Raw genomic sequence first — 27804 nt, forward strand, 5'->3', positions numbered from 1 at the left:
TTTTATGCACTGATTATAGTGTAAATACCCTGGGTTTATAGCTTTTTAAAATAGTTTTCTGATGCGCATCACACAATCACTTTCTCATTCCCAGGGAGGCTTCAACCAGAGGCGCATGTGTAACGTCACTATCCTGTGATTTCAATTTAATAATTACATTCAGTTATAATAAGCACTTCGCTGACAGTGAGTACTGCTGCCACGCATGTTAGTCGTTTGCTTCTAGCCTGCCACAACACGAAATCAGTACTATAGCGATGTGATTAAATTTTGGAATACTGTATATTCACCGTTATGTCGGCAGGTGAAATGGGCTATAAAAAATAACGGGCAAGAATGTTGCACGATCCCATAATGAACCGGATGTGACATCAGCCCGACGACGACTGACTGTCCAGTTATTTTAACGACGAAAATACGTACACATAGTGAAGTTGGGTGGACATTGATAATAATGATATTCAGAAGTATATAGACGGTGAACGCATGAGAAGCCTTTACTGACTCGATTGGTTACACAGGTTTACAGCAGACTGGCGCGTGCCCTGCACACGTCAAAGACCGTGCGCATGTCTATGAGCGCGCTGCATAGAGAGGGGATGTTGACGTTTGGCTAGCGTGATGATAGATAGCGTTTCATACATCAACTATCTAGCTTGACTAATCCTGCATATTGGATTGTGGTGAGTATAGACGACAAATTATACAATTTCACCGTTATTCTGCATAGCCTAGGTATATGACGTTTCTAACATCGCACTTATTTGTCGCAGTGTTTATCATGGAAGGTCCTCCATTGCTCTCCAGTGAAAGTGCAACATAATTACGTGATTATAATTACTTGTGTACGTTGTCCATCCTGACAATGGGATGCGTCAGAGTCTACCTGCAGAAGATGAGGCACAGGATGAAGCTGGACCTATTGAGAGAACTGGGCCGCCAGTATCCAGTATTCTGCTTCCTTCTACTTGTCTTGCTCTTATCCACTGTTTTGTTGAACAGGTAGGTACAAATAGGCTTACTGTATGCTTACAATGTTTCACACGTTTACAGATTGTAGGCCTGTCTACAATAAAACAAACTATTGCATGATGCTCAGAATCACGAATAGACAGTATTTGCATCAGTTTGAGTTAGCATATCGATTTAGCAATGACTAAGGTAGACTAATGAGTCACAATACATTCCCAATGTAAGCGTATGTGTAAAATGTTATTGAATTCACAGATATCTGCACATTATTATGGTTTTCTGGTCGTTCCTGGCTGGCGTTGTCACATTCTACTGCTCTCTTGGCCCAGAGACTCTGTTGCCTAATTTCTTACTGTCTATAAAGCCAAAGACCAAGGTAGGTTTACCTTATGTACAGAAAATATACACCTGTAACTAGAGGTCGACCGATTTTATGATTTTTCAACGCCCATACCGATTATTGGAGGACCAGAAAAAGCCGATAACGATTCATCTGACAATGTAATTTTTTTATATATATTTTTGTATATGTAAAACAATACTCAATGAACACTTATTTTAACTTTAATATAATACATACAATCTATTTATTATCTCAAATAAATAATTAAACATGTTCAATTTGGTTTAAATAATGCAAAAACACAGTGTTGGAGAAGAAAGTAAAAGTGCAATATGTGCCATGTAAAAAAAAAGCTCATGTTTAAGTTTCTTGCTCAGAACATGAGAACATATGAAAGCTGGTGGTTCAATATTCCCAGTTCTTCAATATTCGCAGTTAAGAAGTTTTAGGGTGTAGTCATTATAGGAATTGTGACGTGTCGACTTTCTCTCTATAGCATTTCTATTTCATATACCTTTGACTATTGGATGTTCTTATAGGCACTTTAATATTGCCAGCCTAATCTCGGGACTTGATAGGCTTGAAGTCATAAACAGCGCTGTGCCTCAAGCATTACTACGAGCTGCTCGCAAACGCAGTAAAGTGCTGTTTGAATTAATGCTTACGAGCCTGCTGCTGCCTACCACCGCTCGGTCAGACTGCTCTATCAAATATCAAATCATAGACTTAATTATAATAAACACACAGAAATACAAGCCTATGGTCATTTGATATGGTCAAATCCGGTTTAGTCGTTCAGTGAAATACGGAACCATTACGTATTTTGTCGAACAGTTGGCAACCCTAAGTCTAAATATTGCTGTTACATTGCACAACCTTCAATGTTATGTCATAATTAAATAAATATTCTGGCAAATTAATTATGGTCTTTGTTAGGAAGAAACACTGTTTGCAACGAGCAGGCGGCCCAAACTGTTGCATATACCCTGACACTGCTTGCACTGAACGCAAGAGAAGTGACACAATTTTTCTAGTGACTATTGCCTGCTAACATGAATTTCTTTGAACTAAATATGCAGGTTTAAAAAAATATATACTTCTGTGTATTGATTTTAAGAAGGGCATTGATGTTTATCGTTAGGTACATTTGTGCCAGGATTGTGCTTTTTTTCGCGGGTGCGATTTTGTTAAATCATCACCCGTTTGACGAAATTGAAGTAGGCTGATTTGATGATAAATTAACAGGCACCGCATTATATTATATGCAACGCAGGACAAGCTAGTTAACCTAGTAATATCATCAACCATGTGTAGATTGATTGTTTTTTTTTATCAGATAAGTTTAATGCTAGCTAGCAACTTACCTTGGCTCCTTGCAGCCACAAGGTCCTTTTGACGCTGCACTCGCGTAACAGGTGGTCAGCCTGCCACGCAGTCTCCTCGTGGATTGCAATGTAATCGCCCATAATCGGCGTCCAAAAAGGCAGATTACCGATTTGTTATGAAAATTAGGTCCGACATCAAATTAATCAGTCGACCTCTACCCTTAACTATATATTTACTTATAGTCCAGGTTGATAGAGGGTGGTATTGTATCTGTTAGCAGGACCAACAAGAGTTGTTTCCCTTGGGTCACAGCTGTGCAGTCTGCGGGAAAATAAAGTGTAAAAGGCACAGGTGAGATCACTGCTCCAAAAATACTGCATGTGAATGAATGTTGATTAGGACGTTGGCCTTATTGTATTTATGTGGGATTGAGAGTGAATAATACTGCTTGATGTTCCTACTGTTGGGTCTCTGTGAGTTTACTGTTCATCTCTCTCTATTAATTTGACAAAATAGCAGGAATTCCATACAGCTTACTATTTTGATGTTCACATTCATTGACTGGAGTTGTTGATTTTGTCTATCACCAGTGCGTTTTACTGCACCCCCAGTGGCAAAATGGTATACTGGAGCACATATTGGAATTGAAAGTGTCCCACATTGGTAGTTTTAGTAATTTGGCTAGATGAGACAACAGAATGAACTCATGGTTTTATCAATATTTCAGACTAATTGAAAACAAAACGTGGAGTTAATTGCCATTATGTACAGTACCAGTCAAAAGTTTGGACACACCTACTCATTCCAGGGTTTTTCTTTATTTTTACATTTCTACATTCTAGAATAATAGGGAAGACATCAACATTATGAAATAACACATATGGAATTATGTAGAAACCAAAAAGTGTTAAACAAATCAAAATATATTCTATATTTGAGATTCTTTGAAGGAGCCCTCTTTGCCTTGATGACAGCTTTGCACACTCTTGGAATTCTTTCAAACAGCTTCATGATGTAGTCACCTGGAATGCATTTCAATTAACGGGTGTGCCTTGTTAAAAATTAATTTGTGGAATTTCTTTCCTTCTTAATGCATTTGAGTCAATAAGTTGTGTTGTGACAAGTTAGGGGTGGTATATAGAATATATCCCTATTTGGTAAAAGACCAAGTCCATATTATTGCAAGAACAGCTCAAATAATCAAAGAGAAATGACAGTCCATGATTACTCTCATGAGGACTGCCACAGGAAAGGAAGACCCAGCGTTACCTCAGCTGCAGAGTACAAGTTCATTATAGTTAACTGCACCTCAGATTGCAGCCCAAATAAATGGTTCACAGAGTTCAAATAACAGACACATTAACATCAACTGTTCAGAGGAGACCGCGTGAGTCAGACCTTCATGGTCGAATTTCTGCAAAGAAACCACTACTAAAAGACACCAATAAGAAGAAGATACTTGCTTGGGCCAAGAAACACGAGCAAGGGACATTAGACCGGTGGAAATCTGTCCTTTGGTCTGATGAGTCCAAATTTGTGATTTTTGATTCCAACCGCCGTGTCTTTGTGAGACACAGAGTAGGTGAACGGATGATCTCCGCATGTGTGTTTCCCACCGTAAAGCATGGAGGAGGTATGATGGTGTGGGGGTGCTTTGCTGTTGACACTGTCTGTGATTTATTTAGAATTCAAGGCACACTTATCCAGCATGGCTACCACAGCGTTCTGCAGCGATACTCCATCCCATCTGGTTTAGGCTTAGTGGGACTATCATTTGTTTTTCAACAGGACAATGACCTCCAGTCTGTGTAAGGGTTATTTGACCAAGAAGTGGAGTGTTGGAGTGCTGCATCAGATGACCTGGCCTCAACAATCACCTGACTTTAACCCAATTGAGATGGTTTGGGATGAGTCAGACCGCAGAGTGACGGAAATGCTACAGTAAATGTTTTACAGTGCAGCCAACAAGTGCTCAGCATATGGTGGAACTCCTTCAAGACTGTTGGAAAAGCATTCCTCATGAAGCTGGTTGAGAGAATGCCAAGAGTGTGCAAAGCTGCCATCATTTTTCTTTTTTTGTTACTACATGATTCCATGTGTTATTTCATAGTTTTGATTTCTTCACTATTATTCTACAATGTAGAAAATAATTAAAAAAATAAAGAGAAACCCTTGAATGAGTAGGTGTGTCCAAACTTTTGACTGGTGCTCTATGTAAATAATGTTCTATTGACAGACCAACATTACTATTGGAGAACTATCAACCATGGCTGGACTTGAAAGTCCCCTCCAAAGTGGATGCCTCTCTATCAGAGGTATGGGACACTGAAAAAAAAATCATTTTATTTTGTGCCTTCTGGAAAGTGCTCCTGTCAATCTAAGATGTGATATGTTTTTGCTCTGTTTCAAGGTTCTGGAACTGGTTCTTGAAAACTTTGTGTATCCTTGGTATAGGTTTGTTACTGTATATTACTCACAAGTGCTCCATGTTGCACTAAATACATCCTCTGGCATGGTATATGCAGACATATGACCTGTTTTTTTTTCTCCTGTGAAGGGATATCACAGATGATGAGGCGTTTGTGGATGAGCTGAGAGTGACTCTGCGTTTCTTTGCCGCTGTGCTCGTACGTCGAACTCAAAAGGTGAAACAGGGTTTAGACTATTCTAGATATCAGATTTTTTGAAATATATATATTTTTATAATATTTATGTCCTATGTTCTTTCTCAGGTTGATATCCCAGGTCTTATCACGGCCAAACTGCTTAAAGTTTCCATGAAGCACATTGAAATAATAACCAAAGCAAGGCAAAAAGGTAATCATCTTAATTTTTACATATCTTTTACTGCCAGAGTTCTTTCCAAAGAGTGGAACTTTGACCAGCGGACCCTTGACTTGTTTCTACCCCCTAGTGAAGAACGCTGAGTATCTACAGCAAGCAGCACTGGAGGAGTACGGCCCTGACCTGCACGTGGCACTACGCAGTCGCAGAGACGAGCTCCTCTACCTCAGGAAGTTGACTGAGATGCTCTTCCCCTATATTTTGCCCCCCAAAGCCTCTGACTGCAGGTAACATGGCACCATATTTCTTGAGGCAATATAGGTCATTGTCTCCTGGGTTGAGTTCATTAGGGCACACTTATGACAGAAAATAAAATGTAGCATTTCTTATTAGTTGTTCAGATAGTGCCTTCTTGTTTCGGGGAGTTTCTGTTTCATGCTAACTGTATATGAACCCGGTCTCTGTTTTCCCATTTCTCTCTTTCATACCCGTCTCTCCACTATCCTCAGATCGCTTACTCTTCTGATAAGAGAGGTGTTGGCTGGCTCTGTTTTCCTCCCCGCCTTGGACTACCTGGCTGATCCTGTAAGTGCTTTGTAGCCATGAAACATGTTTAATTTAGAAAACATATGTAAAAAAACAACAAAAAAAGATTTCACCTTTATTTAACCAGGTAAGCTAGTTGAGAACAAGTTCTCATTTACAACTGCGACCTGGCCAAGATGAAGCAAAGCAGCGCAACAGAAACAACAACACAGAGTTACACATGGAATAAACAAGCGTACAGTCAATAACACAATAGAAAAAAAAGAAAGTCTATATACAGTGTGTGCAAATGGCGTGAGGAGGTAAGGCAATAAATAGGCCATAGTAGCAAAGTAATTACAATTTAGCAGATTAACACTGGAGTGATAGATGAGCAGATGATGATGAGCAGATCATAGTGTGTAAGTAGTGATACTGGTGTGCAAAAGAGCAGCAAAGTAAATAAAAACAATATCGGGATGAGGTAGGTAGATTGGGTGGGCTATTTACAGATGGACTATGTACAGCTGCAGCTATCGGTTAGCTGCTCAGATAGCTGATATTTAAAGTTAGTGAGGGAAATGTAAGTCTCCAGCTTCAGCGATTTTTGCAATTTGTTTCAGTCACTGGCAGCAGAGAACTGGAAGAAAAGGCGGCCAAAGGAGGTGTTGGCTTTGGGGATGACCAGTGAGATATATCTGCTGGAGCGCGTGCTACGGGTGGATGTTTTTATCGTGACCAGTGAGCTGAGATAAGGCGTAGCTTTACCTAGCATAGACTTATAGATGACCTGGAACCAGTGGGTCTGGTGACGAATATGTAGCAAGGGCCAGCCGACAAGAGCATACAGGTCGCAGTGGTGGATGGTGTAAGGCGCTTTGGTAACAAAATGGGTTGCACTGTGATAGACTGCATCCAATTTGCTGAGTAGAGTATTGGAAGCTATTTTGTAGATGACATTGCCAAAGTCGAGGATAGTCAGTTTTACTAGGGTAAGTTTGGTGGCGTGAGTGAAGGAGGCTTTGTTGTGAAATAGAAAGGCGATTCTAGATTTGATTTAGGATTGGAGATGTTTGATATGAGTCTGGAAGAAGAGTTTACAGTCTAGCCAGACACCTAGGTATTTGTAGTTGTCCACGCATTCTAGGTCAGAACCGTCCAGAGTAGTGATGGTGGGCTGGTGTGGGCAGCGAACGGTTGAAAAGCATGCATTTGGGTTTGCTAGCATTTAAGAGCAACTGGAGGCCACAGAAGGAGTGTTGTATGGCATTGAAGCTCATTTGAAGGTTAGTTAACACAGTGTCCAAAGAAGGGCCAGATGTATACAGAATGGTGTCGTCTGCATAGAGGTGGATCAGGGAATCACCCGCAGCAAGAGCGACATCGTTGATGTATACAGAGAAAAGAGTCGGCCCGATAATTGAACCCTGTGGCACCCCCATAGAGACTGCCAGAGGTCCGGACAACAGGCCCTCCGATTTTACACACTGAACTCTATCTGAGAAGTAGTTGGTGAACCAGGCGAGGCCGTCATTTGAGAAACCAAGGTTATTGAGTCTGCCGATAAGAATACGGTGATTGACAGAGTCGAAAGCCTTAGCCAGGTCGATGAAGACGGCTGCACAGTACTGTCTTTTATCGATGGCGGTTATGATATTGTTTAGTACCTTGAGCGTTGCTGAGGTTCACCCGTGACCAGCTCGGAAACCGGATTGCGTAGCGGATTCGAAATGGTCAGTGATCTGTTTATTAACTTGGCTTTCAAAGACTTTAGAAAGGCAGGGCAGGATGCATATAGGTCTGTAACAGTTTGGGTCTAGAGTGTCATCCCCTTTGAAGAGGGGGATGACCGCGGCAGCTTTCCAGACTGGTAATAGGGGTTGCAACAATGGCGGTGGATCATTTTAGAAAGAGAGGGTCCAGATTGTATAGCCCAGCTGATTTGTACGGGTCCAGGTTTTGCAGCTCTTGAAGAACATCTGCGATCTGGATTTGGGTGAAGGAGAAGCTGGGGAGGCTCGGGCAAGTAGCTGCGAAGGGTGCGGAGCTATTGGCCGGGGTTGGGGTAGCCAGGAGGAAAGCATGGCCAGCCGTAGAGAAATGTTTATTGAAATTTTCGGTGGTGACTGTGTCACCTAGCCTCAGTGCAGTGGGCAGCTGGGAGGAGGTGCTCTTGTTCTCCATGGACTTTACGTTGTCCCAAAACGTTTTGGAGTTAGATCTACAGGATGCAAATTTCTGTTTGAAAGCTAGCCTTGGCTTTCCTTACTGAGTGTGTGTATTGGTTCCTGACTTCCCTGAACAGTTGCATACCGCAGGGACTATTCGATGCTATTGCAGTCCGCCACAGGATGTTTTTGTGCTGGTCAAGGGCAGTCAGGTCTGGAGTGAACCAAGGGCTATATCTGTTCTTAGTTCTACATCTTTTAAAAGGGGCATGCTTATTTAAGATGGTGAGGAAATTACTTTTAAAGAACAACCAGGCATCCTTGACTGACGGGATGAGGTCAATATCCTTCCAGGATACCTGGGCCAGGTCGATTAGAAAGGCCTGCTCGCAGAAGTGTTTTAGGGAGCGTTTGACTATGATGAGGAGTGGTCGTATAGCTGATAGCTGACCCATAGCTGATTCGTATAGGATTGTTGTTTTCAGGCTTGATGTGATTTGCAAGTCTTTCCCAGGACATAAACAAGCCAGAATGGGCATAGATTTTCTGTTGTAAATCAATACTCATTCCCATTTTAGGACACCGTGAACCATTTGCTTCTCATATTCATCAACAACTCTCCTCCCGAGGCCGCCATGGAGCCCAGCTCAACCTTGGTTCCCTTCCTGCACAAGTACTCTGACGTTCGCAACAAGAAGCCCTCTGTAAGTAGCCAAGTAACCCATCCTTTCCCCCTCTTCTCCCCATATACTGCCCTTCCAAACCACTCATCTTCTTCCCTATTTCTCAGGTGCTGAAGCTGGAGCTGAAGGAGATCAGGGAGCAGCAGGACCTGCTCTTCCGCTTCATGAACTTCCTCAAGCAGGAGGGGGCCGTGCATGTTCTCCAGTTCTGCCTCACTGTGGGTAAGCAGGCTTTGGCCATTCGTCATTATCCCAGATATAGATGAATACAGACTGACAACTATGTCCTGGCCCAGAAACTCCCCCCTTCCCAGTGTTTGGACAGTCTGAAGGAAAATGGATAAGTGTAGGGTGTCCAATCAAAAAAGCATCTTTTGACCAATGGTTAAAATATGTTAATTGTGTAGATACTTTTCTAAGAAAACAATTGGTCCAAAACTCATGTCTGTATCATGATTCGTTCAAAGTTATTGGAGTTTTTACCCTTGTAGGATGACCAGAATTAGGGTTAATAAATCAATGGAGGCCAGAGGTAAAACATGTTTGTCAAAAATCTGGAAAGTTACATTACTGGCTATCTGACAGGCTCACTTTCCTGTTGATCGTTCTTCTCGAATCCGCAGGACATAAAACAATATAGAGGTAAGATGGATATCGATTTTGAGACTTGACCATTAGTACACCCTAATAATTAAAAGTAATACGCTATGAAAGCGACGTGTTATTTACGAGCAAGATGGTGGCATAGGAGTTTTGCTCACTCTTCTGCAAAGTTTTTAAATGCTAATTCTAGTGTTCTTTTGACTGTCTGAACTAATCACGTACAAGAATGAGCGCTGAAATGCCTGCCAAGAGAAATATCAACATGTTGGAGCCGGCTACTCCGTCTCTGTCTACAAATCAAGAAGATACGAAATAGAAGCTGTTAGCATCCCTCTGTACATGGGTCTACAGGGACGCAGCTCCCCGTCAAAGAGGAGTTGGTTCTATCTCACTTGCTCCTGATGTCGGGAAGGCTTGCTGAGCTAAAAGAGTCTATCCGAAATGTGCACTGATGTAAAAACTACTAAAGTCACAGTGATCGCCATCTTCGCAGACATTGAATCATTCAAGATGAAATTCACTCAATGTGAGATTGAAATTGCGAAGGTAAACCAGTCTGGCACAACACAATCAGCCCGCACAGACACAATACAAGCGGAACAGCGTGAACACCATGATATCAACATCGGTGCGGAGAACATGCAGGGCATGACGGGTTGTTTAGCCGGGATGGAGGATTATTCGCCTGGTTTCGCTTTCTGAGACCCAGGAGGGTAGCGACGCTATATAATTCCTGCAGAAGCCGCTACCTGTTGTGCTCTTCAGCCTATTATCCCGCGGGGTGATTGAGATGGAATGCAAACACCGCATCTACACTAGACCTATACTGCATTGTGGTAATATTATTTTCCCTAAAACATACCATTTCATCTGTATGGGTCATTTTCTTTTGCTCATAGTCTTTCATTTTGAGGCCTGAGCATGAGAGAAAAGTATCATCAAGTATTCTAAAGTCTTCTATTTATTATAATAAAATTGCATGCCTTTATGTGAACTTCCTTTTTTGCTTCTTCACTGCATCTTTTCCTTGGAGTCTTGAGGCTGGTTTATATTATGAGTGTAGCGGTTTCACTCTGCAGTGGATTTAGTTTATATCTAATATAGAGAACATTATACCTTTTTTGTTGTTTATGGTTTGCATGGTGTTCCCATATTGTCATCATATGGGGGTATCTGGTGCCCACGGGGGTGTGACTTGGCATCTGCATATCACCAATGCATGGGGAAAGGGAAAGAGCAGGCAGCATTAATGGATTGTTGTGTGACCTACACTGAGTGTACAAAACATTAAGAACACCTTCCTAAGGCCTCCCGGGTGGCGCAGTGGTCTAAGGCACTGCATCGAAGTGCTAGCTGTGCCACCAGAGATTCTGGGTTCGAGCCCAGGATCTGTCGCAGCCGGCCACGACCGGGAGGCCCATGGGGCGACGCACAATTGGCCAAGCGTTGTCCGGGTTAGGGAGGGTTAGGCTGGCAGGGATTGGGATCAGGGATCCTTGTCTCATCACGCACTCGCGACTCCTGTGGTGGGCCGGGCGCAGTGCACACTGACCAGGTCGCCAAGTGTACGGGGCATTGTGTCAAGAAGCAGTGCGGCTAGGTTGGGTTGTGTTTCGGAGGATGCATGGCTCTCGACCTTCGCCTCTCCCGAGTTCATACGGGAGTTGCAGCGAGGAGACAAGATTGTAACTACCAATTGGATACCACGAAATTGGAGAGAAAAAAGGGGGTAAAAAAAACCTTCCTAATATTGAGTTTTGCCGTCAGAACAACCCCAATTCATCGGGGCGTGGACTCTTCAAGGTGTCAAGTGTTCCACAGGGATTCTTGCCCATGTTGACTCCAATGCTTCCCACAGTTATGTCAAGTTGGCTGGATGTCCTTTGGGTGGTGGATCATTGTTGATACACACGGGAAACTGTTGAGTGTGAAAAACCCAGCAGCTTTGCAGTTCATGACACAAACCGGTGCACCTGGCACCTACTACCATACCCCGTTCAAAAGCACTTAAATATTTTGTCTTGCCCATTCACCCTCTGTATGGCACACATACACAATCCATGTCTCAATTGTGTCAAGGCTTGAAAATCCTCCTTTAACCTGTCTCCTCCTTCATCTACACTAATTGAAGTGGATTTTACAGGTGACCTCAATAAGGGATCATAGCTTTCACCTGGATTCACCTGGTCAGTCTATGCTATGGAAAGAGCTCTTATTGTTAATGTTTTTGTACACTGTATAAATATACGTATGTACTTGAAATACAGGACAATCAGATCTACTATCCTATTGTTCAGTGTTTTTTCTTTCAATACTTATGACTAGTCTTTTTTTTTTTTTTTTTTTTTTTTTTTCCCCTTTGGGATTCCAAGAAATCAAAAGCTGGAACTAAGCAAGCACTATGTCTTGATTTTATTCAGAGGAAAAATATTGATATGACTTTAATACAATAATCACATCTGTTGAAAGAGGATGTTCATAAATGTAGCAGTACCCTTTTCAATGTAGTAGCTTCTTCTGCCCTTAGTAGGGCAAGAGGTGTGTGGTAGTTTGTATAACTCTCGATATCAGCATTATAGACTCCTGGAATGACAGTGAAGGCAGGATCCTTTATCTCTCTGTATGCTCCAGCCATATTTGATAAAACCTTAATTTCACTATCTAATATATGGATTCAATTGTCCTTTTATTATAATTTATATATATATATATATATATATATATATATATATATATATATATATATATATATATATATATATATATATATATATATATATATTTATTATTATTATTATTATTTATTTTAAAATTTGGTCAAAGAAGCACACATGCCTGCAGTTATTAAACCATGTTTAGATAGATCCAATTGAAAAACCGAAAGACCGAAAAATCCATCTTCTAGAGAGTTTACTTTCTTTTATCAGAGACATCAGTATTACTCAAGGATTGATTACATTTTGTCCTCTGTCACTATGTCCATTATTACAGAGCACTTAGATCCTCCATTCTACTTTATCAGATCACCATGCAAACTGTTGTATTTTAGATTTCAACTCCCAAACCCAGAGCACCTTGTTGGAAATTGAACATATCTTTACTCCAGAGTTAATTTATTTTAATATTAATTCAGTAGTTGATTGTCTGGGAGGCTATTTTAAATGATTTGTAAAGGACAATACAACATGGTTTGCACCCCATCTGAATAAATCTAGAACGACGAGAATATCTGGTTTAGAAAATAAATATTAATCTCTGGATTTAACCCAGCAATCCTCCTTTTGTGATTCAAAGGCTCTTCAGCTCCGTCTTTAAGAAGCAAGCTGAATTCTTTACTCAGGCATCAAGTCAAAAAAAAAATATCCAGAGGTCATTGCAAAACCATTAAAGTAATGATAGCCATCCGTCACATCTTCTAACCATTAAACTCTGTTTTTAATGAACGGCTGCCCTCTCGTCAATTAATTCTCAAGGAGACATTGTCACTGTTTACATTCACAATTAACTACATATTGTCTGATTTACTTTGATCAACTTCTTAAATCTGTGTTATAGCTTTCTACAGAGAATTGTCAGGCCTTTCTTGACAATATTGATCTTCAGAAGCTGTCAGGCTGAGGCGGCTGATCTGGGCAAAAAAAAAAAAAAAAAGTAATAAAATAACCTGGGCCCGATGGAATCCGTGTGGATATGTATTTCTTTTTTGGTTGCTTTGGTAGGTTGTGCGTGTACTATTAGTTTGCTTCCGATTTGTTGCCTAATCAACCCTGGGTTTACTCTAGTTGGACCTTTCCCTTTATCCCCACCAGAGGAATTCAACGACAAGATCCTATGTCCGGAGCTGTCGGACTCTGAGACGCTGATGCTCCACGAGGAGGTGAAAAAGATCTACGAGACCTACTGCCTGGATGAGAGCATCGACAAGATCCGCTTTGACCCCTTCATTGTCGAGGAGATCAAAAATAGTGAGTCATAGGGACTTGTTTGACATTTCCCGTTTTTAAGGCACGATCATTGTATTCGTCATAGCTTTTTGTTATTTTCTCTTTGAGAACTTATAATACCGTATCCTCTCCTTCAGATATGGATTTTAATATTGTATCTTCAGCCTTATCAACAGAATGTCTATAAGTACTGTTTATAAATGGCTATACGAACAGTTTTATTAACAGAATGTTCATTATTACAAATGGCAGCTTGGTTAGGTTATGCTCATGTGGTAGGTTTCCCTCCCCAGTTGCTGAGGGCCCTTATGCCGGGGTGGTGAAGCTGCAGACCATGCGCTGCCTGTTCGAGGCCTACGAGCATGTCCTGTCCCTGCTGGAGAACGTCTTCACCCCCATGTTCTGCCACAGCGACGAGGTCAGGACTCGGGTTGCAAAGGGAGGGTATATTACTGGAAACTTTCAAAGTCTACCAGAATTTGTGTCTTTCAAGGATTTTATGTAATCTATCACAAGCCATCTAGTGGCCCCTTTGGGTACTTCAGATTACCACAGGTGTCTGTCATGTCTCTGGCCCTCTTGTGTGGCCTTATCACATGTACTCTGAACAAAAATATAAACGCAACATGTAAAGTGTTGGTCCCATGTTTCATGAGTTGAAGTAAAATATCCCAGAAATGTTCCATATACACAAAGCTTATTTCTCTCAAATTTAGTGCACAAATTTGTCTGCATCCCTGTTCGTGAGCAGCTGTCCTTTGTAACGATAATCCATCCACCTGACAGGTGTTTCATATCAAGAAGCTGATTAAACAGCATGATTATTACACAGGTGCACCTTGTGCTGGGGAAAATAAAAGGCCACTCTAAAATATGCAGTTTTGTCACACAACACAATGCCACACAACACAATGGGAGTGTGCAATTGGCATGCTGACTGCAGGAATGTCCATCAGACCTGTTGCCAGAGAATTTAATGTTAATTTCACCTACCATAAGTCACCTCCAACGCCGTTTTAGATAATTCGGTATTACATCCAACCTGCCTCACAACCGCAGACCACGTGTATGGCTTCATGTGGGCGAGTGGTTTGCTTATGTCAACGTTGTGAACAGAGTGCCCCATGCGGGCGGTATGGGCAGACATAAGCTACAGACAACGAACACAATTGCAATTTATTGATTGCAATTTGAATGCACAGAGATACTGTTACACTGCATGAAGCAAATTAGGCACTACATACTGACTGCTTTTCTGATCCACAACCCTTTTTTGTTTAAGGTGTCTGTGACCAACAGATGCGTATCTGTATTCCCAGTCATGTGTAATCGATAGATTAGGCCCAATTGATTTATTTCAATTGACTGATTTCCTTATATGAACTGTAACTCAGTAAAATCTTTGAAATTGTTGCGTTTTATATTTTTGTTTAGTATAACATTTACATATAATGAAATATGCTGATTTAAAAAAAAAAAATATATATATATATATATATATATATATAAATAAATTATTGAATACCATTGGTGTTTTAATATGAGGGTCTCACCATAAAATATACTTTTATATTTGTTTTACACACCTGGGGATTTAAAAAAAGAAATACAACTCAATGTATTTGTTGTCAATGTTTTGGCGTCAAACTGGTTGCAGTTGGTAAATTACAGCTTTGCAACCCTAGTCTCTCACACACAAACACACGTGAGATCATGTCATCAATACTGGACACACGACTGACCAATGAGCTCGTGCAGCAAGTCATCATGCATTACACTATACAGATTCTCTCATTTTATTATTATACTGAAACATGAGGTGAAATAGTGTCGTCTTCTACCGATCCCTGAATACATAGAGTATCTGGAAAGTAGTTATTCGTAAGAGTCTTTAGATATCATGGTTATGGCCTGGTGTTTTTCCTGTTCAGGTCAAATGATCAGGAAAAACGCCGGGACCCGACCACGGTACTTTGTTCAGTGTTAAATAGATAGTCAGGGATGGGAGGAGGTCCTAATATGTGTGACTGGTTTCCTCCCTGCCCCTTTTTCCCAGTATTTCAGGCAACTGTTGAGGGGGGCCGAATCCCCCGCCAGGAACTCTAAACTGAGCAGGTGGGTGCTGTTTTTCCATGGCCATAGAGCGATGTTTGTATCTATATTGTGTCTATGTTCTGTCTTTTCTTAACGTAGGCTTGTCTTTACTGTGCACCCGTGGTGTCGGTAGACTAGTTAATCTCGAAGGCACAGTTGAGCTTTTTGGATCCTTTTTGTGCTCACAAGTACGTAAATTCTCCCATCAGAATTTGGTTTTGGACCAAAAGGGAAATCCGAAGCTCCTCTGTGCCATATTACATTCACCAGGGTTTCTATCACAGGAGGTTGCTGGCACCTCAATTGGGGAGGATGGGCTCGTGGTAATGACTGGAGTGCGAAGGTTGAATGGCATGAAATACATCAAAACGCATTGATGCCAGTCCATTCGCTCCGTTCCAGCCATTATTATGAGCCGTCCAGGTGTGTACAGACTTAAAATTGGACTTATACTACTCAAGCTAAATAAAGATTGACTTTTATCTGTACACACCTGTCTCACAGTGGCTAAGTTCAGTCAGTGTCTGTCGTCTGGTAGTGTGTTTGAGTGGCCTGTCATCTTTAACTCCTTGTGCCTGCTATTATTCCAGAAATAGCCTGAGTTTGGATGACATCCGGTGAGTATGCCCCCTCAGTGATGGTGCTCAGCAATGGCTGTCCATTGCTTAGATAACACTGCACGCAAGATATGTAACTATACTTGCCTGAATGCAGTCTGAGGAAAAGAATACTGCCTTTGTAACAAACTCAACAAACCCTGGTGGAGTTTAGTCAACGGCGCTATGTATAAACAATCCCCTCCTTTTTATAACGCACATTGTTAAAGAAAAGTTAGAAAAATTGTATTTTTTTTTTGCACAGATCTGTGCTCCCTTGCAGCAAAAAGGAAGGTAGGGTGGGGAATAGTTATTGTTCTCTCGTAGGAACAGTCTTTGTTATAAAGGCAGTGGTCAAGGCAGCATGGACTGTGAAGTTGTCAGAAAGGAGGAGGTGAACGAGGAGAATTTTTAAAGTAGAGAATGGCACTTTCTGCTTCGGCACCCCCATGCGTGAACACTGGCCCTGTCGCTAACCCCCTCCCCTTGTCTGTCTCTCTCTCACCAACTGCTCGCCTATATCCACCATCTTGGACAGTGCTTGTTTTGTTTTTTTATCCATCCATCCCTCTGGATGTTCCATGCCTTACACACTGATGGCTCTAAAGCTCCTGGGAGTGGGACTATGCCCAGAGCCCTGAGTCCCCGTCCAGCACCCCTGGTTCCTCCTCACCTGCATCTGTTAACCACCACCTTCATGTCCAGTCCATTGTAGCCCTCCCATCTGGCTCTTATGGCTGTCTAACCTCACGCCCTGGCTCGCTGAAGTAAGTCGGGGTCCATTGCGAGGCCTGTGTGTATCCTACATTCCCCCCTCTATAAATCGCCCCTCGCCTCCCATCTCCTACGCATGGGTACTTGTCTTGTGGTGCTAATGTTTCTTGATTTGTTCCCCTACCAGCATGGCCTCCTTGTTTGTGACCGTTCTGGGTCTTGATTTGAATGTGTCAATTTTGTGTTGCCTTTCAGTGTTAATTTTTTGTTTAGGGTGACTACACAGTGTGTGGTTTCATCAGTCATTCACAAAGTGTCAGTGTTGTAATTGTACTTTTTTACTTGGCTAAAGCAACATTAGTTTGTTTTCCAATGAGTGTGGTTTGAGTGTATACCCCAAGCCACTCTCATCCTATAATCTCGTCAATGATTTTTCATCCACTTCTATTTTATAGAAGTGTTCACTGTTATCTGTGGTCTGGTGTGGCTACCCTGGCTTCTACCTCCCCCACCTCAACCCCAAACCATATACAGTATCCCTTCTGTCTTCCAGTCCTGTACCCACACTGCATGCGATGTGCTGAAGCCATGCACAACTCCTGCATTGTCACAAAATTAAACAATCTCTCTTCTTTGGCTTGCAGGAACACCTCGAAGCGGGGCGAGTCGTTTGGGATCGGCCGCATCGGCAGCAAGATCAAGGGGGTGTTCAAGAGCACCACCATGGAGGGAGCCATGCTGCCCTCTTACGGACTGGTGGAGGGAGAGGATGACATGGTGAGTAGTGTGTGGCCACTGGGCTGCAGTGTGGAGCCAGGATTAGTTAGGATCGCACACTCAGGAAATGAAGGATTCATGGTAGAGGTGAAACTATGGAAGTCTTGGTAGATATGGTTTCTGTTGAATCCATATGGTATAATGATGTCATCCCGCAGAGTGTACCTTGAATATGAAAGATGGGCTTGGGACTCTACTTTTTTGAATTTTGTTGTTGATAATTTGAATTTTGAAATGAATTCGCCAGAGACTTTATGAAGCAATACTGATTGCCAAGAGGAGTCATTTTTTTAAGGTTGTGAGTTTTCACTAACCTTTTCATTGGAAATCTGGTTTGTATGTTTGCTTTTTCAATACCATGATGTGTTTCTTTCTTTGTACTAAGCAGACAACAATTAGGTTGAACTTCTTGTTGGTATTTCTACTTGATGTTAATGGCTAACACCCTGCAACAAATTCACCAAAGGGGAAATCTTTAGCGTTTCTGCTCAGAAAATATATAATGTTGAACTCAACTAAAAATGGTTTATGATCATGTTTGATTCACTGACAGAGACCACTGCCCTGCCCCCTCTGACTAGGTATCATCATCATCATTCCCACAGCATTGCACAGCCGACCTCAGTATGTTTCTCTTCTTCTTCTCCCAGAGCCTTCCGTAGCTGACCCACTAGATAGTTCACATTCTAGCTATATTTTACCCCCACTAGAGCTGCTGTCACTGAATACATATCCCATTTTACATCCTGTACTTTGTTGTTTATTCTAGTATGTCTTGTATATGTCACTCAATATCAGTGGACCTTTGCAGTGTGTCTCCCTTTTTACCTTGTGGTTCTGTGCGGCTTCACACAAGCTTTACCATGTATGGGACCACAGACCAGGCCCGTATTCACAAAGAGTCTTGGAGTAGGAATGCTGATTTACATGCACCAGACAGTTTATTAGGTACACCTGTCTAGTACCGGTTCGGACCCCCCTTTGCGTCCAGATCAGCCAGAATTCTTATATATAATACATGCCATTTAGTAGACGCGGTTTACAGACATGCGTGCATACATTTTACATATGGGTGGTCATGGGAATTGAACCCACATTCCTGGCATTGCACGAGCCAAAGCCATGCTCTACCAACTGAGTTAGAGGACCAATTATTTTGGACATGGATTCTACAAGGTTTCGGAAACGTTCCACAGGGTTGTTTGTCAATGCTGATGCGATGGCATCACGCAGTTGCTGCAGATTGTATGGTGGTACATTCATCCTGCGAACAGCCCATTCCATCTCATCCCGAAGATGCTCTATTGGGTTTGGGAAGCAGCAATGTTCAGATACACTGTGGTGTTCCATTGGTATCAAGGCACGTAATGTGTGCCAGGAAAACATTCCCCACACCTCTACACCACTGCCACCAGCCTGTATTGTTGACACCAGGCAGGATGGGTCCATGGACTCATATTGCTTACGCCAAATCCTGACTCTGCCATCAGCATGACGCAACAGAATTGGGATTTGTTGGACCAGGCAATGTTTTTCCACTCCTCAATTGTCCAGTGTCGCGTGCCCACTGAAGCCGTTTCTTGTTTTTAGCTGATAGGAGTGTTGCAATAGCCTACTCTGAGAACCTTTTTGTGAATAGAGGCCCAGATTCCATACCACACTTTGACTGTCATTCATTGTTTTGACCTTCACCCTCTTATCTCTGACCGCCCTCTGTCTGTGGCTGGGCTCTGTCAGGTGGAAGAGGCCATGATGGTTCTGGAGGATGACTCCCCCATGGAGGCCGTCAGTACCCCCAGCACCCCTCGCAATCTCTCAGCCTGGACCATCACCATCCCCTACATAGACTTCTTCGATGATGACATCAAGAGGGAGAGGATCCCCGTGTTCTGTATCGACGTGGAGCGCAACGACAGGAAGGCAGGTGAGATTCACAGGATGCTCTGGGATCTGTGTGGCTTACAGGTGAAACTAGGCCCAGGGGCTTAAGTATTACCTACAGACTGGTCTGGGATCAGTGTGGTGTACAGGTGAAACCAATACTGCTGATACTGTACGGTTGAAGTCGGAAGTTTACATACACTTAGGTTGGAATCATTAAAACTCGTTTTTCAACCACTCCACAAATTTCTTGTTAACCTCTGGGATCGTTCGGGACGCTAGCGTCCCACCTCGCCAACAGCCAGTGAAATTGCAGGGCGCCAAATTCAAACAACAGAAATCTCATAATTAAAAGTCCTCAACCAAAAAGTATTTGACACTATTTTAAAGATACACTTCTCATTAATCCAACAACAGTATCCGATTTCAAAAAGGCTTTTCTGCGAAAGCAGAACATATCATTATGTTAGGTCAGCAACTAGTTACAGAAAGCATTCAGCCCTTTTCCAACCAAAGAGAGGTGTCACAAAAAGCAGAAAAACATTAATCATCAGATGACACTCCCAGGACTCAATGTTACACAATACATGTGTAACATTGTTGTGGAGCCAACAAAAGTCATAAATAGCATTATAAATCTTCACTTACCTTTGCTGATCTTCGTCGGAATGCACTCCCAGGACTCCCACTTCCATAAGAAATGTTTGTTTTGTTCGATTACGTCCATATTTATGTCCAAATACCTCAGTTTTGTTTGCGCGTTTAGTTCACTATTCCAAAGGCACAATGCGCGAGTGCAAAATCCAGACACATTTTTACTATGATTAAATGTCAGGAGTTGTGAAAAAAAGTATGTATTTTGCTAGGGTGAATGTGAACTTCCGACAACTTTTATGGGTCTAAAAGGGCTTTTTTGAGTAGGTTTAAATCTACAATGGCTAAACAAGGCTGTTCTATACTCCAATAGCACTGGATGAAATTCGGCTTCATTATCTATCATCATGCTGCCTGTTGCTGACATAATGCAAGTCATTCGATGACAACTCTAACTCTATTACAGAACTTCCTCTGTGTTCTGTCAGTCAACTTTTTCTTTCCATCAAATATTTGAAATACCTTATGAGCTTCCCATTTATAGCAAAACCGATACACAAGGGATGATTTTGCCGAGATATTTAGAGTATGTAGGCCTACTGTATTCACACCCCTTGACTTTTTCCACATTTTGTTGTTTCAGCCTGAATTTAAAATGGATTAAATGGAGATTTTTTTTGTCACTGGCCTACACACAATACCCCATAATTTCTAGGTGGAATTATGTTTTTCTTTTTTTCTTTTTGTTGAAAAAACGGAAAATCCTTTGAGCATGGTAAAGTAATTCATTACACTTTGACGGTGTATCAATACACCCAGTCACTACAAAGATACCAGTGTCCTTCCTAACTTAGTTGCCGGAGAGGAAGGAAATCGCTCAGGGATTCCACCATGAGGCCAGTGGTCGCTTTACAACTGTTTAATGGTCACAATACTAACCTAATTGACAGAGTGAAAAGAAGCAAGTCTGTACAGAATAAAACTATTTCAAAACATGCATAATTTTTTTGCAGCAAGGCACTTAAGTAAAACTGCTAAAAAAAGGTTGCAAAGAAATTAACTTTATGTCCTGAATACAAAGCTTTTATGTTTTGGTCAAATCCAATCACTGAGTACCACTCTTCATATTTTCAAGCATGGTGGTAGCTGCATCATGTTATGCTTGTCATCTGCAAGGACTAGGCAGTTTAAGATAAAACATTTGCTGAATAGAGCAAACCACAGGCAACATTTTAGAGAAAAACCTGGTTGTCTGCTTTCCAATAGACACTGGGAGACAAATTCACCTTTCAGCAGGACCATACACAAAGCATAAAACACCATGCCCAAATATACAGTGCCTTCGGATAGTATTCAGACCCTTTGATTTTTTCCCACATTTTGATAGGGTACAGCCTTATTCTAAAATTGATTCAATTGTTTTTTCCCCTCATCAATCTACACACAATACCCCATAATGACAAAGCAAAAACTGTTTTTTTAAATAAATTTTTACTAATTTATATATAAAAAAAATAGAAATATCACATTTGCATACAGTACCATTCAAAAGTTTGGACACCTACTCATTCCATGGTTTTTCTTTAGTTTTACTATTTTCTACATTGTAGAATAATAGTGAAGACATCAAAACTATGAATTAACACACATGGAATCATGTAGTAACCAAAAAAGTGTTACAAATCTAAATATATTTGAGATTCTTCAACGTAGCCAACCTTTGCCTTGATGACTGCTTTGCTCACCCTTTGTCTCGATCCTAACTAGTCTCCCAGTCCCTGCCACTGAAAAACACCCCCAAAGCATGATACTGCCACCGCCATGCTTCACCGTAGGGATGTTGCCAGGTTTCCTCCAGACGTGACACTTGGCATTTAGGCCAAAGAGTACAATCTTGGTTTCATCAGACCAGAGAATCATGTGTCTCATGGTCTGAGTCTTTAGGCGCCCTTTGGCAAACTCCAAGCGGGCAGTCATGTGCCTTTTTACTGAGGAGTGGCTTCCGTCTGGCCACTCTACCATAATGGCCTGATTTGGTGGAGTGCTGCAGAGATGGTTGTCGCTCTAGAAGGTTCTGCCATCTCCACAGAGGAACTCTGGAGCTCTGTCAGCGTGACAATCGGGTTTTTGGTCACCTCCCTGACCAAGGCCCTTCTTCCCTGATTGCTCAGTTTGGCTGGGCAGCCAGCTCTAGGAAGAGTCTTGGTGTTTCCAAACTTCTTCCATTTAAGAATGTGTTCTTGGTGACCTTGAATGCTGCAGACATTTTTTGATACTTGCCCATATTTGTGCCTCTACACAATCCTGTCTCGGAGCTCTACCGACAATTCCTTCGACCTCAAGGCTTGGTTTTTGCTCTGACCTGCACTGTCAACTGTGGGACCTTTTAATATAGACAGACATGATTTGGAAAAGCACATATCTAATTAAATATCTATTAAATTTACCACAGATGGACTCCAACCAAGTTGTAGAAACATCAAGGATGATCAATGGAAACAGGATTCACCTAGAGCTCAATTTCAATTCTCATATCAAAGGGCCAGAATACTTAAGTAAATAAGGTATTTCTGGGTTTTATTTTGAATAAATTAGCAAAAAATTCAAAAATATCTGTTTTTGCTTTGTCATTATGGGATATTGTGTGCAGATTACTGATTACTGAGATTACAGATTACTGAGCAAGGGGTCTGAATACCTTATGAAGGCACTATACACTGGTTATTTACAAGATGACATTGAATGTTCCTGAGTGGCCTAGTTACAGATTTGACTTAAATCGGCTTGAAAATGTATGGCAAGACTTGAAAATGACTGTCTAGCAATGATCTGCAACCAACTTAACAGAGCTTGAAGAATTTTAAAAAGAATGTGCAAATATTGTGCAATCCAGGTATCCAAAGCTCTTACAGACTTACCCAGGAAAATTCACAGCCATAGTCACTGCCAAAGGTGATTCTAACATGTTGGGGGTTGAGTACAGTTGAAGTCGGACGTTTACATACACCTTAGCCAAATACTTTTCAACTCAGTTTTTCACAATTCCTGACATTTAATACTAGTAAAAAATTCCCTGTCTTAGGTCAGTTAGGATCACCACTTAACAAGTCCTAACCAATTTGCCAAAACTATAGTTTGTTAACAAGAAATTTGTGGAGTGGTTGAAAAACGAGTTTTAATGACTGCAACCTGAGTGTATGTAAACTTCCAACTTCAACTGTACTTATCTAATCAAGATAGTATATTAGTGTTTTATTTGTCATTTTGTTTTCCCAATGTTAGACTTTTTCTTCCACTTTGACATTAGAGTATTTTGTGTAGATCGTTCACAAAAAAAGACAATTAAATCCATCTTAATCTTACTTTGTAACACAACAAAATATGAAAAAAGTCTAGGGGTACTTTCTGAAGACCGTATGTCCACTCTTAATATTGATGTATTGTTCCCCTTTTGTATTTCACAGTGGGTCATGAGACCGAGCACTGGTCTGTGTACAGAAGATATCTGGAATTTTATGTCCTTGAATCAAAACTCACTGAGTTCCATGGTAAGTACATGTTTTAGATGATTTCTTCAGGTTTCAGTCCCTGTAACCACTCATCGCATCGTCTATTGTAAATTGACAGCCAGAACACATGAATCTCGAACATTGGCCAAATGTTTCTTCTCACACTGAATAATTCCACCCATTTCTAAGAATAGTTATAACAGTATTTTCACATTGTTTGATTGTCTTCAAGCCTTTTCATCCAGGATTTGTTTTGTGCTCCTCTGTCACAACAGGCTCATTCCCAGACGCCCAGCTGCCTTCCAAAAGAATCATCGGCCCCAAGAACTACGAGTTCTTGACCTCCAAGCGGGAGGAGTTCCAGGAGTACCTCCAGGTAGGTAGTCATTATGGACTAAATAAGCGCCGGGGTGACGTTTCCCATAGGTACAGATGTAGGATCAGCTTCCCCTCCCCGAATCCTAACCTTAAACATTAGTAAGGACAATGCAAAATTGACTCAAGATCAGCGTCATGGGGAAACTTCACCTTACAACAGAGAGGCCATGCTTCGGGAAATAGCTGGTCTCTCCCAATGGATCTATGTCAGCTTATGTAGCTGATGTAGAGGCTAGAGAGGTATTAGCAACCAGAGGGTTTATGGTTCAAATCCCAGGGCTGCTGGGTTCAGAATCTACCATAGGGTTACTGTGGTTGACCCTGAACTGGTTCCAGCTTCTCAAGTATGTGTGCTGACTCGGGGTGGGGAGCCTAGGACACGTTTCCATTGTTACGAATGAATAACAAAGTGCTATTCTATGCCAGCCCTCACTGAATATGTCAACAAAGTGACGATTGTTGAATCCTTCTGTTTATTTTCCAGAAACTGCTCCAACACCCTGAGCTGAGCAACAGTCAGCTGCTTGCAGACTTCCTCTCCCCTCACAGTATGGACTCTCAGTTTGTGGACAAGATGCTCCCTGATGTCAATCTAGGTATGCAACACTGGGCATGTAGCCTCGTCCCAGATACGTTTGTGCCATCTTGCCGACTCCTATGGTCATTGTAACGTGGCCAAGAGTTCTATGTTAGTAACATCTCTCACAACCTGCTCTCCTGTTGAACTCATTTGAGTTTAACATTGTTTATTTTCCGACAGGGAAGATCATCAAATCAGTGCCCAGCAAACTGATAAAAGAAGTAAGTTATCCATTTTCGACTTGGGTTGGGAAAGAACGTTGTGGCGGCATCCTTGTAAAATAATTCCTGGGATAGTCATTTAGGAATATAAGCCACACATGCCTGTGGAATCCACTTATAAGTCATGTCAGCTATGTTATTAGAGTATGCCAGTTGAAATAAATGTGAACAGCAGGGATCCAGTGACTCAAATGTCAAATAACACATTTAACTGTTTACGAGTGCTTTCACAGTAACCTATAAGGAATCTCCCCTGTGTTTTTTTTCCCGTTTCAGAAAGGGCAGCATTTGGAACCATTTCTCAATTCCTTCTTTAACTCCTGTGAATCGCCCAAGCCCAAACCCAGCCGGCCAGAGCTGACCATCCTCAGTCCCACGTCAGAGAATGATAAGAAGGTGGGCTTACACTACACCTGGGTCTAAGTAGTATTTCATTTCTTTCAAATATTTTAGGTGTGCTTGATTTGGCTTACCTAGCCTGCTGAGTTGGGGTGGAGAAGGTTTGACTTTGCACTAGTCCATTGGTTCCATTAGACTGGGGAAGCTAATTCAAATGCACATGAAATATTTGGAAGAGATGCAAATACTTTTTCGATCTGTGTCTGGCATGCTTAGACTCCCATACTCACACACGCTTACCTTAGTTGACAAGTGTTTCGTGTTTCTAGTTAGGAGAGCCACTTAAATGCTCAGCCAAATTGGAACAGATCCTTTAAATATAACTGCTGGGTGTGTTTTTACATGTTGTTATTTTGTTATTCCCGTCCATTTTAAAGTGTTGTTGACGTTTGCTTGAACTCCCTAGCTCTTCAATGAACTATTCAAGAACAACGCCAACCGATCAGAGAGCACGGAGAAGAAACATAACCAGAACTACTTCATGGAGATGATCACTGTGGAAGGAGTGTATGACTACTTGATGTTTGTGGGTAAGTCGGCCCCACACATAGCATTTGTCTATCCAGCGACAAAGTAGTGCAGGAATGTAACGTTCAATACTAAATTGGTCTCTACTAGGCACTAGTGGAGATATGAGAGAATTAAGTAGGTGTAAAAAATATGGTGGAAATTCTATCTAGCCAATCAGAGGGTAAATCAGTGTTATTGTCACCTTACGTAAATCCTATACCTATTTAGAAAATCAATAATTGATTGGACGTAACCTAGCATCTCATCACTCTCCCACTGCTTGACTGTCATTGGCAGGTCGAGTGGTCTTTCGCATCCCTGATTGGCTGCACCACCTGCTGATGGGCGGGAGGATCCTGTTAAAGAACACCCTGGAGGCGTACACAGACCACTACCTGCAGCATAAACTGGACAAGGTGTTCCAGGAGCAGCGCCTCATTTCTCTCATCACCCTGCTCAGAGGTCGCTAGCTTACCTCCGACCTTCTACTGTTTTCTTCTTCCAATTTCTACTTTTTCTACATTGTATTTCTATTATTTTCTATTATTATCCTTCTGTTTTGTAAAAAAAAATATATATATATACTAAAGCAATGAGTGATATGAGTCTTATTTTGATGTTTGTCTTTGTGTACTAGATGCTGTGTTCTGTGAAAACAGTGAGCCACGCTCCTTGGCAAATAAGCAGAAAAGGGCCAAGAAGACCTTTGAGGAAATGACGAAATACATTCCAGGTCCTTAGTAGATCTCTTAGGTTCAGATGTTTTCATGAAGTACATCTCAAGTTAAAGTGGGAAACTTGGCGAGGACTATTAGCTCTTATTTTGGGTTCTATGTAGTTGAAAAAGTGTTTATTTTAAGTCAAGAAAAAATGTATTATTAATTGAAAACGGTCAGCGGTCAATTGATTTAACCCTCTAAGATGACGAGTGTTTTCCCTTCAGAATTCCTGGGCAAGTGTATTGGAGAAGAGGCCAGGTACGAGGGGGTCCGCCTGCTCTTCGATGGACTACAACAGCCTGTTCTTAACAAACAGGTAGGACAATGCAGCGAGGCATCTAAAGTTACAACTAGCATCACACAAAGTACAGGAGAATGCAGGGTTGAAAAGAATACTATCATTGTTTCAAATGCACGAAAACTGACTTGGTTGAAGTGTGAAAGCTCATTTGCGTCCTCAGGCATTGTAGGGTCCTCAGGCATTGTAGTAGTTGGAGACTTGTGAAGGCCAGTTAGTCAGTGAATTTTTATCCTACATGTAAACACCAGAAAGGCAACTTATTATTATTATTATTATTATTATTATTATTATTATTATTATTATTATTTCAGACAGACTGTGTAACATCAGTATAAGGTTGCTACATACCGTAGCTCATTTTCATGAGCTACGGTATGTAACTCATGGGCAGCTAACCTAAAACATAATGGGAACAGTGTGTTTAGTACAGTACTGTATGATTTAGACAGCAGTAAACACATTTTAGATCAGTGATGAAAAATCCAATTTAGGAATTTTGTAGTCATTCTAATGATCCTTCTGCATCATTTTTCCTCAGTTGACCTATGTCTTACTGGACCTTGCTCTTCTAGAGCTGTTTCCTGAACTGAACAAGGTAAATGGATTATTTCAATTTAACTTCAAAAGGGAGACGTCCGCATATCTGATAAGAGGTGTGCTGGAACCTGAAATTCGATTTACAAGACGTTTCTGTACACTACTTACTTGAAATGTTTAATTCACTTAATTGAAAGGCCAACATTTTGGTCTACCGACCGACAAGTATAAGTGCATTGTGTAAAAAGCCTGAACCGTCATCCTATTATCATTCCAGCAGTAATCATTGTTTTATACATTGTATACATATTTTTAATTCATGGATTTGATTTATTTTTTTTCCACCAGCAGCCGGGACAGAAGGAGACTCCTAACATGGCTCCATGGATGTAGCAAGAGGATGGGGACTCGCTTTAGTCTTTGCTTTATCTGTTGCATGTGCAATAGACTGTGTACATACAGCACTTAAACCATTGATACCGCTGCACTTGTGATCATTTTTACTGTAAGCTGTGCTTAGCCTGTCATTTTTTTACCATTGACAATTTCCTAAGATACAGATTCGTAAAAGTATAACACTGGAAAAATGTGTTCTGAAGATAAGCATGATTATGCTAATAAAATATTTATTGATCAAATAAAAAAA

At 41.4% G+C, this 27804-nt stretch overlaps 1 protein-coding gene across 10 annotated transcripts; it reads left to right on the forward strand.

Moving 5' to 3' along the window:
• Positions 1–361: 361 nt before the first annotated feature.
• Positions 362–27804, forward strand: LOC139384184 (sorting nexin-14-like). 10 transcript variants are annotated; one of them, XM_071128894.1, is made up of 29 exons: positions 366–683; positions 774–1002; positions 1228–1348; positions 2919–2992; positions 4878–4956; positions 5052–5095; positions 5199–5286; positions 5374–5458; positions 5556–5712; positions 5935–6010; positions 8697–8822; positions 8909–9023; positions 13214–13369; positions 13642–13766; positions 15405–15463; positions 16647–16805; positions 17397–17529; positions 19267–19453; positions 23469–23552; positions 23789–23889; positions 24376–24487; positions 24652–24692; positions 24969–25088; positions 25498–25621; positions 25899–26063; positions 26239–26334; positions 26545–26636; positions 27160–27216; positions 27507–27804. In XM_071128894.1, the coding sequence occupies exons 2-29, from the start codon at positions 866–868 to the stop codon at positions 27549–27551; spliced, it is 2958 nt and encodes a 985-aa protein (XP_070984995.1). In that variant the 5' UTR covers positions 366–683; positions 774–865; the 3' UTR covers positions 27552–27804. The 10 variants fall into 10 exon arrangements, with proteins under 10 accessions (XP_070985001.1, XP_070984995.1, XP_070985000.1 ...); XM_071128899.1 differs by lacking the exon at positions 16647–16805 and adding an exon at positions 16033–16059 and having other exon boundaries at positions 2922–2992; positions 27510–27804; XM_071128896.1 differs by lacking the exon at positions 16647–16805 and adding an exon at positions 16033–16059 and having other exon boundaries at positions 368–683.

Source organism: Oncorhynchus clarkii, chromosome 25 (assembly GCF_045791955.1).
Source record: "Oncorhynchus clarkii lewisi isolate Uvic-CL-2024 chromosome 25, UVic_Ocla_1.0, whole genome shotgun sequence".
NCBI lineage: Eukaryota > Metazoa > Chordata > Actinopteri > Salmoniformes > Salmonidae > Oncorhynchus > Oncorhynchus clarkii.

Coding starts and splice junctions, on each gene's coding strand:
- LOC139384184 (XM_071128894.1), top strand. CDS start 866: ATGGGATGCGTCAGAGTCTACCTGCAGAAGATGAGGCACAGGATGAAG. Junction 2,993..4,877: donor ATAAAGTGTAAAAGGCACAG/GTGAGATCACTG, acceptor TTCTATTGACAG/ACCAACATTACTATTGGAGA. Junction 26,064..26,238: donor TCTCATCACCCTGCTCAGAG/GTCGCTAGCTTA, acceptor TTTGTGTACTAG/ATGCTGTGTTCTGTGAAAAC.